The 14,470-nt window shown below is 50.0% G+C and overlaps 1 protein-coding gene across 2 annotated transcripts in view; it reads left to right on the top strand.

Annotated features, from left to right (window-relative positions):
- NIM1K (NIM1 serine/threonine protein kinase) overlaps positions 1 to 13,554 on the top strand; it is a 62,727-nt gene extending 49,173 nt beyond the window's left edge. For both annotated transcript variants that reach the window (XM_072756972.1, XM_072756973.1), the window contains exons 3-4: positions 10,336 to 10,604; positions 12,684 to 13,554. In XM_072756972.1, the coding sequence (XP_072613073.1) occupies positions 10,336 to 10,604; positions 12,684 to 13,433 (1,019 nt within the window). In that variant the 3' untranslated portion in view covers positions 13,434 to 13,554. The remainder of the gene's footprint in view (positions 1 to 10,335; positions 10,605 to 12,683) is intronic.
- The last annotated feature ends 916 nt before the right edge of the window (positions 13,555 to 14,470 follow it).

Here is a 14,470-nt window from a genome sequence, read left to right as displayed (position 1 = left end):
ACACCGACTTCATCCAGCCCTCCCAATTTCGGGAGGCAGCACGGCTTCATGGGGCAGCCCGTGGTCTCGGGCCTTCTCCGGCCCACTGGCTCGGTGAGAGCTGTTCTCTAAGTAGCAGACGGTCATGCGATAAATACTGTGGGAAGACACTAGCTCTGGAATCCGTGAGACCTGGGGGGAATTCCTAGTCTTTCCAACTCTAGCTGTGTGACCCTGAACAAGTTACTTTATCATTCTGTGCCTCAATTTCTTCATGAATAAAATTTAAAAATATATCAAATGTCTACCATGTGCCTAGACAGAGCACACAGTAAGTATTCGTTAAATGCTCCTTCTAGCCTGATGTCAAAGAAGTCTGGGTTCTTTGGGCCTCCTGAGTCACACAGCATTGGGTTCGCGGAACAGAAGCCTACTCAAATGAGCTCACGTGGAAAGGGGTGAATCATGGGCAGGGGAACCCTGGGCACCCACAGCAGGGAAGCAAGTGAGTTTCGAGATACGACCCTCTCCATCTCCTCTTTTTATCTGGGGCCTCACGGTTTCTCATTTCTACTTCCCTTGAGGAAAGTGTTCCCTCTTCATACTTCTTTCCGCAGACTGGCTTCCTCTGCAAAGTTATCAGAGGACTCACGGCGAAGAATGGTGGTTGCCAGTCCCCCACCTCTATGGTCTCCCAGCATTGTTACCCCTCTCCGTCCCCTAGTGTCATTCTGCACCAGCTCACATTTTAAAGAGAGAGAATGTGATTGCTCCCTAGCCAACCGAGGACAGGCCACCGCGGAGCTCAAGGGCACCCCCAAGTCAAGTCAGCTGCGGCCTCTAGGGTCTCGCATCCCACAACCCTGTCAGCAGAGCCTGAGGTCCTAACTAGTGTCTCTGAGAGGGGAGGATAGAGAACACAGCAAATCAACGGACACATCCGCCCTCGAGATAATAACCAGCAGAGTAGAGAAATCAGCACAAGCCAGAAGCAAGAAAGTGAGTCTGGAGTCAGGCTGCAGTGAGGAGGGCAGGAGAAAGACGACTCACCCATGACTTCGATTCATGTGATTTCCTTCTCGAATGTCACAGGCTTCTCATCTCCCGTATGGCAAAATTAACTGATTCCAGTTCCTTGAGTTCCAGAGAACATGCCATTTGTCTGCTGTGCCAGTTGGGTGCCTCAGTGGCCTCAGCAACATGCTCTCCTCACTGCCGACCCACTGCAGTGTAGCCCTGCTGTCAAAGGTTCGGTGTCACCCTCTGGCTGTGGGACATATGTACACAAGAGGGAGGAAAGCCCAAAGCACAGGCAGTGGGAAAGTCAGTTCAACCAGCAAGGTTAAGCAACAGAAAATGTTAATGGCAGGTCACTGAGCAACCTAAAAGTGAATCCTAGACCTCACTTGTAGGTCCATCCCATAGTCGCCCGATCCTAGAGCCTCAGCCCACCTCTCTTCTGTGGTTCTGCCCTCAGTGAGCCCCCTAGTTAGGAGGGAGCAGGAAGGTGACAATGAAGGCAGCTGAAAAAGGGGGTGAAATGGGGGAGCAGGGAGCCCAGATGCCAACAGGTGTGAGGGCTCAGGAAAGAACAGGGTGGCTCAGGTACCAGGAAGTAGAATCTCTTGGGGACTGGAGGACTTGGCCACCTTGAGCTAAATGGAATGGAAAGTTAGCTGCCACATACCTCCAAACTCTTTACCTCTGAAAGAGGAGATTCATCAGTGGGTGGCTTAGAAAGCCATGCTGGGCATTCCAAACAGTAGTCCCACTGCCCGGCCATATCAGATTGTGTAACATGGATGGCAATTGTATAAATGTGGTTCCTGTACAAAAGCCAAATGGCCCAGAATTGTCATCAGGTTTTCTAGGAAATGTGGACTATCTAGATGAGACAATGGAGGGATTCCCAGGAAAGCAGAGGGTTTTGGTGCCAGGAGCAGCAATTAGGACGTAGTTTTAAAAGGGTACCAGCTGTTATGGATGCATCTCTAGAAAGAAGATTCCAGGAGAGGCCCCTGTTGGCTGGAGTTTATTTTTATAGCTAATAGCTCAGATTCCCCTGGGCCTTGCAAGCTGATAGGACAGCTATGAGTCCCCTTTTAAGCTGATTAGAAATTTCACAAAAGACATGATGCACTCAGCTTCTGAATATTTTATGTTCCATCTGCTTTCACAAACAAAAGTAAATGTGGCCACGAGGTGCCAGTTCCTTCCTCTGTTGCTGCCCTCCCTGACCTGTTCTTCCCTGGTCTTCCTGTCACCCTAGTCTCACATTTCTAGAGCCTTTCTTTTTTCCCAATTTATTTATGCATCAGTTCATCATGCCCCCCCCCACCCCACCCCACACACCTTCCTTTTTTAAAAAATATAATTACCTCTCCTGTGCCCACATTTTGTTCTGGGCCTTAAAGAGATGAATGTGATACAGCTCCAACCTGTTAGGAACTGGCGGTAGGTAGTGGAGACAGGATGCGATTGGTAAGTGTTGCTGCAGAGTAAGGCCAAAGGGTGTGCCGTGCTGTGCCTGAGGGCAGCAGGAGAGGGTCCTGTAGCAGTACGGCCTGGTGGTAGGTCCTGAGATATATGAAGTGCGTGGAGGTATGAGCCAGTGAGGGGAGTATTTGGAGATTCAAAAGGAACTAAACCACGGGGACCCAGAGGGTGATGTAAGCAGGGCCTAGATCATGAAGAGTCTTCTTGCACCTTTGGCGTTTGTCATTTAGGTATTGGGGAGTCACTAAGGAACTTTTAGCAGGCAATTAATACAAGTGATTAATATGATCAGCATTCAGTGAGGAAAACAAATTGAAGTTGAGGAGTGGCAAAAGTCAGAGAAGCCAGAAAAAATGTTAGTCTCAGGTCCAGATGAATGATGATGTCCATCTCCTAAAGAAGTGACAGAGGGTCACCTGGGTGATTTTACTCATGTGGAATATAAGAAATTGTGAAAGGGACCATAAGGGAAGAAGAGGAAACCAAATGGGGAATATCAGAGAGGAAGACAAACCAGGAGAGACTTCTGACTCTGGAAAAACAAACTGAGGGTTGCTGAAAGGCAGGTGGGTGGGGGGAATGGGGTAACTGGGTGACGAGCATTAAGGAGGGCACGTGAGTGATGAGCACTGGGTGTTATACTACATGTACGCCAACTGAAACTAAATTTAAAAAAAAATCAGGATCACAAAGAGTCTATGGTAACATGGAAGGTGCATGGAACAAAAGAGTAAATGAAAAAGCCCACTGCCAAACTGAGTTTCCTCTGCAATGATAATACTCACCCTGGGTCCTTGTGGGGTTGGCGACTACATTCATTCAACAAATATTTGTTGAGTACCTACTGGGTAACAGGTCCTCTTCTAGGGACTGAGGATACAGCAATGAGCAAAGTAGACAACAATCTCTGTCCCATGTTGCTGATATCCAAGGGGGGAGAGACTGATAAAAATAAGTCAGGGAAGTATTCACTGCTTTACATAGTGATGGGTGGTAAGAAGGAAATCGAGCAAGGGGCATAGGGAACAGTGAGGGCCATGTTTTAGAGAAGTTGGCCAAGACATCTTTCCTGGAGGGTGATCGCTGACCTGAAAGAAATAAAGCCATTGGCCGCACATGTGGGGGAGAGGTGGCCGAGCAGAGGGGACGGCCAGCCCAGGGAGGGAGTGCGCCGGTATTGGCCCTGGAATGGCCAGGGTGGTGAGGCCAGGGGCAGCAGCCACCAGATAGTGTGGGGTCATCATATCACAGGAGGGACTCTGGCTTTTCCTCTGAGTGAAACTAGAGCCCTTTGAGGGAGCAGAGAAGTGACATGATCTGGCTTATGCTTTAATAGGATCACCCTGGCTGCTCTGTTGAAAATAGACTGAGAGGGGTCAAAGGCAGAAAAAGAGAGATCAGTTAGGAGCCTACTGCAGTTATCCAGGCAGGAGACAGGAGATAATGGTGGCTTGGGGCAGGAAGGCAGCTGAGGTGAGGTGCTCGGAAGTGGCTGGATTCTGGCTGTATCTAGAAGGTAGGGATAACGGGATCTGCTGACAGATTCCAAGTGGAATGTAAAAGAAGATTCAAATACTCAAAGATTTTTGGTCTGGACAAGTGTAAGAATAGAGTTTCCATTTACTGAAATTGGGAAGACTGGAGGAAGAGCAGGTTTGGGGAGGCGGAGATCAGGAGCACAGTATTGAACGTGTTATGTCGTGCATACTTGTTACACATCTGTTACACGTCCATGGCAGGTGCCATGGGTGCCTCACCCACATCTCCCAGCGCCTTACCACCTCGGGGCATGCAAGCCTGACCTCCCCGTGCCAGGTTCTCCGTCTCCTTGCCTCTGGGTTTTCTCTGGCTGCTGGAGCCTGCTCTTCCCGCATGCGTGGGAGGCCAGAAATAGAGGGAATTGACATCCCCCAGAGCAGCCAACCACCAATCACTGGCAGTAGTTGATGTATAAATACCCCAGGCTCCTGTGATATTTAGGCAGAGTAACCCTTAGAAGGACTGACTGGTAACTTGCTTGGTAACACACCATTTATTGGCCGTCTTTCCCCTCTGTTCCTTATTCTTGTGCCTGTATTTCCTAGGTTACCTCTTTCGTAAACTACTTAAACCTAAATCCCTGCCTCAGGCTCTGCTTCACGTGGAACCCAAACTAACAACTAAGTGGCGAGGTCATGTAGGTGGACATGCTTATGCATCTGGAATCACTGAGGAAATGATTGTGGGGAAGGAGTCCAAGGACTGTGCCTTTAGGTAGCCAACATCCAGAGGCTACGGAGATGAGAAGGACACAGCCTTGGAAGTAGAAGAGGCAGGAGAAAAGACAGATACCATGGGATTCACTTATATGTGGAATCTAAAAAACAAAACAGATTCTTAAATACAGAGAACACAGGGTGCCTGGGTGGCTCAGTCAGTTGAGCATCCAACTCTTGATTTTGGCTCAGGTCATGATTGAACCCTGTGTCGGGCTCTGCGCTCTGTGGGGAGTCTGCTTGAGATTCTCTCTCTCCTTCCATTCCTCCTCCTGCCCAAATAAGTAAATCTTTAAAAATAGATAAATATAGAAACCAAACTGATGGTTGCCAAAGGCGAGGAGGGTGGGGGAATGGGCAAAATAGGCAAAGGGAATTAAAAAGTATAAACTTCCAGTTATAAAATAAGTCACAGAGATGAAAAGCACAGCATAGGCATATAGTCAATAATACTGTAATAATGTTATACGGCAACTACTTACCGAGGTGAGCATTAAGTAACGTGTGGAACCTGAATCACTATGAGGTCTTCCTGAAACTAACATAACATCGTACTCAACTGTGCTTCGGTAATAAAAATAAATAAATAAAAATAAATAATAAAAAAAAAAAAAAAACAGGGACACCTGGATGGCTCAGGTTGTGATCCTGGGGTCCTGGGATCAAGTCCCACATCAGGCTCCCTTTGAGAGGCCTGCTTCTCCCTCTCCCTATGTCTCTGCCTCTTTCTCTCTCTGTGTCTCTCATGAATAAATAATAAAATCTTAAATAATAATAATAATAATAATAATAATAACCAAAGAGAGATAGGAAAAATGCCAGGAGTGTGTGTTGCCCTGGAAACCAAGTGACAAAGGTGTTTCAAGGAGGAGGAATAAAGCCTAAGAAATGACCATCAGTTTTAGCAACTTGGGGGCCTGAGTGGTCTCCAGAGTAGGGTGCACATTCCCTAAGAATTGCGCAAGATAATTCACTGATGAGGGAAGGCAATATTAGAATTTCCATTTATATTTATTTGTCCTATCTTTTCCATTTCTATGATTATATATATTTAAAATGTTTGTATTAGTAGTACATGTATATAATTTGTAAATGTATATAAAAGTAGTGCTCAAAAATATTTATTGATAAAGCCAATCAAAAAGTTTTTTTTTTTTAAGATTTTATTTATTCATGACAGACAGAGAGAGAGAGAGAGGCAGAGACGCAGGCAGAGGGAGAAGCAGGCTCCATGCAGGGAGCCTGATGTGGGATTCCGTCCTGGGTCTCCAGGATCACACTCCCGCCTGAAGGCGGCGCTAAACCGCTGGGCCACCGGGGCTGTCCCTCAAGAGGTAATTTAGACCAATACCCTAAAGTATCAAGGTTTTTCCTGCTTCAAGACCTTCTCTCCTACACATCCCGACCATTAGAACCTACCCTCATCACCTCCCCTCTACTTTCTTCTAACAGTCAGATTTCAGGGAGAGCCTTACAAGTCTTCCCTGACTAGGGGTACACCCCCTTACTCTATGCCTTCATTGCCTCCCACACCCTTAACCTGTAAGCCAGAGACCTTCCACCTGCCTCTCCAGATCCACTCTCCACCCCTCATTCTGCTCTCTGCCCCAGGATACAACCAGTCTCCTTAGTTCTTTGGGTTCCGGTTGGCTTTGGTCTCTCTCAGAGGATCGGAGGAAGGAGCAGGAGGACCTGCTATCTGTTCTCCCAGCTTCTCGCTGTAAGGTTGGCTCAGCCTGGCTATGTGTCTAGAAGGAAGGTCTCAGCTCCTCTCACGGCAAATTTCTCTACACAATATTCTGTGTTCTAAGGTCTCTTTTCTTCCCTTGCCCCTTTGCTCCCATAGACATATTTTGCTTGGTCCAATCTAGGTTTAAAATTTTGAATTTGTTGCTGACACTTAGTGATTGGAACATTTGCATAATTTCAGATGTCTGGCTTCTCTTGAAAAAATCAGACTTGACAACACTGGAGTTGTTTGCCCTAGGGTATGCACTCCTCAGGCTCCATAGTCCCCACTACTCCCTATTACCTTGCAGTAAGCTTGCTGCCCTCAGACTCTTCACTAGATTTGGAAAAAGGGGAGGGCTACTTTCAAATGTGTCTACACTTTCTCTCATCTGCCAGCACCAAGAGGGTCCTCAATCTGGGATTGCCATAGTCCCCTCCTTACCCACCCGCCTGCTCACAGGCCCATCCTTCTATCAATTTCCCACAATGCAGCCAGAGTACTCACTCTGGCACGGAAATCAGAGATCACACTCTCCCTTAAAACCATTTTCCACTGTCCTACAGATAAAGGCTGCATTTCTTAAAACAGTCTCCAAGGCCCTGGGTTTTCCGACCCTGCCTACAACCCCAGGCTGGTGTGGACCCACTCCCCTAAGTCTCTGTGTCAGCACAGCGGGCCCCTCTCAAGTCCGTAGACACACACCCACACGGTCCCTCGCCCAGGCCCAATGCTCATGCTGCTCCCACAGCCACGTGCTGGGCCTCCCTCCTCCACCTCTTGTTCACAGTGTCCTTTCCCAGGGAGGCCTCTCTGTTCTATCTGTACTCCTCCTTCACAGTGCTACACTCGTCATCTGGGCTTTTTTCAAAGTCTTTGTCCCTCGCTGGACTGTAGGAACGGTGTATTCTTCATCGCCTGGTGCGTAGTAGGTACTCGCTTGTACTCAATGAACATTTGTTGAAAGAGTGGATGTGGAGACCTAGCTCTTCATGGAAGAGCAGTTCCTACCACTCGGCAACAGTTCAGAATACTGGGCTTTTTTCTGTTTTTCATAAAGATTTTATTTATTCATTCATGAGAGACACAGAGAGAGAGGCAGAGATACAGGCAGAGGGAGAAGCAGGCTCCCTGTGGGGAACCTGATGTGGGACTCAATCCCAGGACCCTGGGATCATGACCTGAGCCAAAGGCAGATGCTCAACCACTAAGGCACCCAGATGCCCCAATACCAGGGCTTTTAAAAATGTTTCCTGTGATTACCCATTTATGTTACCAAGCACGGCAACAATCTGATTGAACGCAGAGTGGAGGAAGCAGGTCGGGAGGAGTGAGACCCCGGGGTCCCCAGGGCACAGGGTTTAAGGAAGCTCGTCCCCTCGCAGCCCTTCTCCTGCCTTTTTTGGGTCCAGGCCCTGGGAGGGCAGCCTTGCCAGGAACCACCCAAAGAGAAGAAAAATGAAATAAGACGAGGACTATGCTCCAGGGAGGTCTGTGCTCCAGGGAGGTTTGTAACAGCAGCCTGACCGCACCACGACCTGGTCATCGGGGGCCTGCAATGTGGGCAACAGTGAATGGCAGAGGGGACATGCGTCCTCACGGAACCTCCCAGAACCTCCCAGAAGTCTGGGTTGGCTCAGGTGGGGGAACAGCAACTGGCCCTCCCGCAGGCAGTCTGCCCAGTTAAGGGATGGAGCTCTTTATTCTCACCCTTAAAAGAGCAGCTCACCTAGCAGGCTGCCCAGACCCGAAGTTTCTATTTCTGGTAAGCAGGTGGAGTGAATCTGCAGCCTGAAGCCTGCCGGGTAACGGACACAGGACCCGGGAGGCCAAATGCATCCGGGCTTGGCGGTGGTGACCCTGTCCCTGGGGCTCGCTGCCTGCAGAGGTCACACAAACCCCAAGGATTCCGCTCCCTTATGGCTCGGCTCCTCCTTCCCTAGTATCGCCTCCACCAGAGCAAGAGTGGTCACATCGGAGGCCAGTGGACCCTGCCCCTTTCCATTCCAGAAGCCCTAATGGGCCTACTTTATATACCGACAACGCTCTACTTGCAAGCAGCCCTATCTGTTTTCGTGCCCACACCCACAGTGCTAAAATTCTTCAAGGCAGTTGTTTGCAAGTGGGTCAAAGGGGCCCCGCAACCCTGGTTTCCCATTTACTGGCCTGGAAATTTCTTTTCTTACCTAATCGAAAGTCTGGTCCCAATTCGAGCCAAAAACTGAATTGTTTTACTTTGGAGTAGATTCATCATTTTCAGACATTAACCATTTTTATTACACAATTGGCTGTCAATTGTGTAAATTAATTGCAGGAAAATTAGAGAATACAGATAAGTAAAAATAACTTTTTTAAACCACCCATAATCTCCTTATTAATAAAATCACTATTCTAAATATTTTGGTGCAAAATTTGCCAGATTTTTTGTATGCAAATGCATATTTGTATTTTTCTCTCACTTGCTCTACATTGAACATCTCTTCATTTCAAGAAATAAAGACCCGCACCATTATTTTGATAGCTGTATGGTGTAGTGTCATAGAGATAGAGGAACCACACTGGTTAAACCCATCTCTCTTGTTGGATGCTGTTCCCAATAGCACAGAAATCTACATGTGTCAGATTATTTCTTTAAGATTAATTGCCAGGGGCACCTGGGTGGCTCAGTGGGTTGAGCATCTGCCTTTGGTTCAGATCTTGATCCGGGGGTCCTGGGATCAAGTCCCACATCGGGCTCCCTGTGGGGAGCTTGCTTCTCCCTCTGTGTCTCTGCCTCTCTGTGTGTTTCTCATGAATAAATAACTAAAATCTTAAAAAAAAAAAAGTAAATAAAAAAGATTAATTGCCAAAGGTGAGGGGCGCCTGGGTGGCTCAGTCAGTTAGGCATCTGCCTTCAGCTCAGACCCTGGGATCACGTCCCACACTGGGCTCCCTTCTCAGCCGGAGTCTGCTTCTCCCCTTGCCTCTCCTCTGGCTTGTGTTCTCTCTCGCTCTCTCAAATAAATAAATAAAATGTTTTTTAAAATGATAATTGCCAAAGGTGAAATGGCTGGGCCAAAACATGCAGCTATTTTTAGGGCTGTCAATACATAATCGCAAACTACAGTCCAGAACAATCTGTACCAGAGAACCCTCACTCCCGGTGAGCATCACACGGCCTGGTCAGTCTGCTGGTGACTGCCCCCGCCCTCTCCTGCCCCCCAAGTGCCACTGTGGCTTGTACTGTTGCATCATGTGCCTGGCACTGACAGAGTCAGACAAAATGTGGCCACATGGGAAGGGGCAGGAGGGGCAACAGACAAGGAGTCAACATTTATGGGCCAGTGTGCTGAGACCACAGTACAGAGAATACACAGAACCCGAATGTCCTAGAGCAGGGAAGCAGGGACGAGCCAGGCAGAGGAAATGATCCAGGGGGAGGAAAGGTCCCAGGCTTGGCTGTTTAGTCTCTTTTCAGGGAACAACAAACAGTTGTGTAACGGATTAAAGCCATGCATGGGGTGTTGGGAACTGTGGGCCAGGGGTTATGAGGCAGAAGAGGTGAGTTAGGTCTGATCGGGAAGGGTTTTCTGGGCTAAGCAAAGAAGCTTTAACTTGATCCAGAAAACTGGGTAAAGATCATCAAACTGAATCTTCCTTGGAATGTAGGAGTGGGCACCAAAGTCTGTGCCTGGAAGACTCACACTGATCCAAGGGATGAGCACTGACAGACACTCAAGAACGGCTGTCATCACCACTGACGAGCTCTGTGAGCTTGGGAACAGCCATTTACCCTCTGTGTCTAGTGAAATAAAGGGGCCGGTTTGGGTCCCTCGCAGTTCTAAGCTTCTGTGCTCCTATGAACACTGGCATATCCTTTGGCTTTTTCCCCCCCAGAAAAGGTGGCCATTAAGATCCTGGACAAGACCAAGTTAGACCAGAAAACCCAAAGGCTACTATCCCGCGAAATTTCCAGCATGGAAAAATTGCACCATCCCAACATCATCCGTCTGTACGAAGTCGTGGAGACCCTGTCCAAGCTCCACTTGGTGATGGAGTATGCAGGGGGCGGGGAGCTCTTCGGGAAAATTAGCACCGAAGGGAAGCTCTCAGAACCAGAAAGCAAGCTCATCTTCTCCCAGATTGTGTCTGCCGTGAAGCACATGGTGAGTGGGGGTGAGGAATAGAGTTTTGCTCCCACATCACCCACGGTGGGAGCATGGGCCTGGTTCACCCCTGTCCGAGCATCCCAGAGGCCTTTCGTCCTGCAGGGGCTGACGGGAGTCCCTTCTGGGAGAATCCAGAGTCTGAATTTGATCACACTCATAGCCTCTAAAGCAGTGCCCAGGGGTCTCCAGTGACATAGCGGCCCCCTGGCTTCTGGGGAAGTTGGCAGAGCTGCTCCCATAGCAGGAGCACCCTCACCAGTCCCCGGCTCTGGCCTTTCTCCGCACCCAACCTCCACACAGGAGAGCTGGCTCCTCGCAGCTTCTTGGCCCTGGCTACCTACCTGTGTGTGTAGGAAGCTCTCTCCCCTCTTACTATGTCTCATTCCAAATCCTTTCCACACTTCACGACTCCACTCAGTCCTGTCTGTCTCTGGAACTTTCTTCAATCTCACATCAGCTCACACAGATCTTTCTCGCCATCGGTAGATCCCCCCAGCTCTAGCTGCCTCGGTGCTCAGCAGATTAACACTTGCTTATGTCATTCTTCCTTTAGTTCTCTGATTATTTCATTATGTAAATCTGGACTCCTAAAGCACCCCCCACCCCAGTTCCTTCAAGAACTGGTTTTCCTGTGCCTTCTCCGCCATTGGCCATATTGCCACGAACACAGAGGGGCTGGACACATGGGCCTGGCCACCACCCTTATGGCTCCGCTAGTCTACAAGTCTGGGCTGTCCTCTTTACCCAGTACAGTCTCAGTCCAGTTGGTAGAAAAGAGACACTTGCCTGGGGGTCTTTATGAGCTGAGAGGCTGTTTCTGGTTCATTCTCTGACTGAATGGACAAGGGGGCAAGGCTGGGGTCAGTGGCTTCCCAGACAAATTACTAGCAGGGAAGTTAGTGACCTGGGGACCCAAGACAGGCATCAGGAGAGAGAAGGGGAGGGGGAGAAAGTGAGCAAGAGAGAAGCACGACTGTAACGGCAGTGGGTGTTTCAGACGTGTGGTGCCAAGCATTGCCATTTAAGTGGCCCTATGCTGCCGCGAACTTTCCCAGGGCCAGGGAGTAAGCGACACCCACACTGAGCAAAGAGATGGGAAGAGTCTTCCTCATCCTCTGTAGGAAAAAAATCGGGTGGGAGAGCAGAAGAGAACCCAGGCTGAGTCCTCCGCAGGCCTCTGCCCGGGCATTCCTCCCGGCTCTCTGGTCGCTGAGAAGGGGGCTGGTGAATCACGGATGTAGACCCGGATTCCCGAGCGTGCTTACTGTGCGCAGGGCCTTGCTGGGCCCTGCAGATACAGCATCGAACACCGTTCTCACGGCAGTCTCGTAGATGGCTCTCGATCTCTCATTTTACCAAGAAAGAAAACACATTGCACAACTGGTATCGTTGAACCTAGAATTAACCAAGCCGTCAGGCTCCTAAGCCTGGATTCTTACCCCAAGAAGCCCAGCAAAGTAACACTAAACCATCTCTTGGGACTAAGGAGGTTAGGGGTCCCAAGATGGTCTATCTGGATCCACCCCGATCGTGAGAGTTGGGATGGGACATGCTCTAGAACCTTACCAAATATATATAGCCTCCTAACTTCTACTGAATTCTGCAAAGATAAAGGAGCACCCCCCAACACACACACACACACACACACACACACACACACACAAAAGAGCATGGTTGAAAAGTTGAGGGAGGCCTTTAAACCTTCTTGGGGATGGTCCTTGCCAAGAGATTGCTCAGCCAGAAAAACCCATATATGGCCTCAAACATGAAGGTTACTGTTTGAGAACATTCAGTTTCGAAAGATCCAAGTCTCATGTGGGTGGGACAAACTCCAGCTGTTGCCCCACAGAAGAACAGAACCTTTGGTCTCTTTGGGACGGTGTGGCTGTTATGTGTGCTAAGGGTTTGAGGACAGGGCAGCTCTGGAGGCCTGCAGATGTGACTTAGGTTGACATCCATTGAACTCCTGCTACCACCCCATCATCACCTCCCTGTTTCAGAGCAACCCACGCATTTGTCTTTCCGTTAGTGTCATACCTTGAAAGTGATGACTTTTCCCTACGTCTCCTCCCGCAGCACGAGAACCAAATTATTCACAGAGACCTGAAGGCAGAAAATGTATTTTATACCAGTAATACTTGCGTGAAGGTGGGTGATTTTGGATTCAGCACAGTAAGCAAAAAAGGCGAAATGCTCAACACTTTCTGTGGGTCGCCTCCCTACGCTGCGCCAGAGCTTTTCCGAGACGAGCATTACGTCGGCGTTTACGTGGACATCTGGGCCTTGGGGGTGCTTCTGTACTTCATGGTGACTGGCACCATGCCCTTTCGGGCGGAGACCGTGGCCAAGCTGAAGAGGAGCATCCTGGAGGGCACGTTCAGCGTCCCTCCACATGTGTCGGGGCCCTGCCTCCGCCTCATCCGGGGCGTCCTCCAGCCGGTACCCACCGACCGGCACGGCATCGACTCCATCATGAGCAACGAGTGGATGCGAGGGGTGCCGTACCCCACCCCTTTGGAGCCTTTCCAGCTGGATCCCAAACATTTGTCCGAAACCAGCACCCTCAAAGACGAAGAAAATGAGGTCAAGAGCACTTTGGAACACTTGGGTATCACAGAAGCGCACATCCGGAACAACCAGGCCAGGGATGCCCGGAGCTCCATCACAGGAGTCTACCGGATCATTTTACATCGAGTCCAAAGGAGAAAGGCTTTGGAAAGTGTCCCGATAATGATACTCCCGGACCCTAAGGAAAGGGACCTAAAGAAAGGGTCCCGGGTCTACAGAGGCCTAGGACAGACGTCTAAATTCTGTTCAATTTTATAAATTGCATTAAACTGCTGGTAATTCACCAAGAGCATTGTTGCTGCTTTTAATTTTTTTTTTTCATGGACAACTTGGGTGGAGACACTTTTGTAATTTTTAAATAAATTATAAACTGAAGATATGCATTTCCCCCCCCGCAAAAAAATTTGTCTAGATTTGCTGTCTTATTCACCAACTCTAGCGTTCATTCATTTATTTAATCAAGGACTATTTATCCAGCACCTGCCGTGGGCCAGGAAGTGTTCAAGGTGCCAAGGAAAGAGCAAAGCATGAGAGAGGCCGGACCCTTGCGGTCCTGTGCAGGGGATTCTAGGGCTGGACGAAGGCACTGGTGAAAAAAAACGTTTTTTAAGGAAAACCATCAGATAGTGAGGGATGCTCTACAGAGCATGCAAATGTGAGAGTAGAGGCTTGCTCCTTTGTGTGGAACCAGTAGGGAAGGTCCCTCTGAGTAGATGAGGATCTGTGACCCTGGAGAGCCGGCCAGGGGCACAGCAGGCAGCGAGGGGTTCAAGGCGGCTTCCTCCCCGCGCAGGGCACAGGCTCCAGGCAGAGGAGCTTCTCTGGGGAATGATCCTGGGGAGGAGTGAGGCACTGGGCAGAGAAGCAGGGTGCTGGGCCCTCGGCCTCGCGTGGTGCCTGAGGAGCCCCGTGAGCGCGTCAGGTGCTTGCCCGGGTGCAAACGGGGAAGCCAAGGGGAAGCTGGCCAAGAGCACCCGGCCCGGCGCCACCAGCCTGCGGTGCCCTGCGCTGCGCTGAGTACGACCTGGCCACCCCGGCACCGGCTTGTGGTTGGGAAGGAGGGGTGCAGACTATGCGGCGGGAGGGGCAGGGGCGCCCCTGGTGCTCCCCAGCCTCCCTGGGGGGAAGGGCACCCAGCCCTGGCGCTGGGCTGCAGGACGCAGTGCAGACCCACACCCCACGGTCGCGGCCTCGGGGGCTGGAGGAGCGTGTGGCCCAAGGGATCCGAGGGGACACAGAGGGGCTGTGGGACACGCTCCACCCCAGGCTCCCCGCAGCTCAGCCCCCCCCCCCCG

The sequence above is a fragment of the Vulpes vulpes genome, chromosome 4, assembly GCF_048418805.1.
Source record: "Vulpes vulpes isolate BD-2025 chromosome 4, VulVul3, whole genome shotgun sequence".
Classification (NCBI taxonomy): Eukaryota; Metazoa; Chordata; class Mammalia; order Carnivora; family Canidae; genus Vulpes; species Vulpes vulpes.
This window is presented reverse-complemented; position numbering and strand designations above follow the sequence as displayed.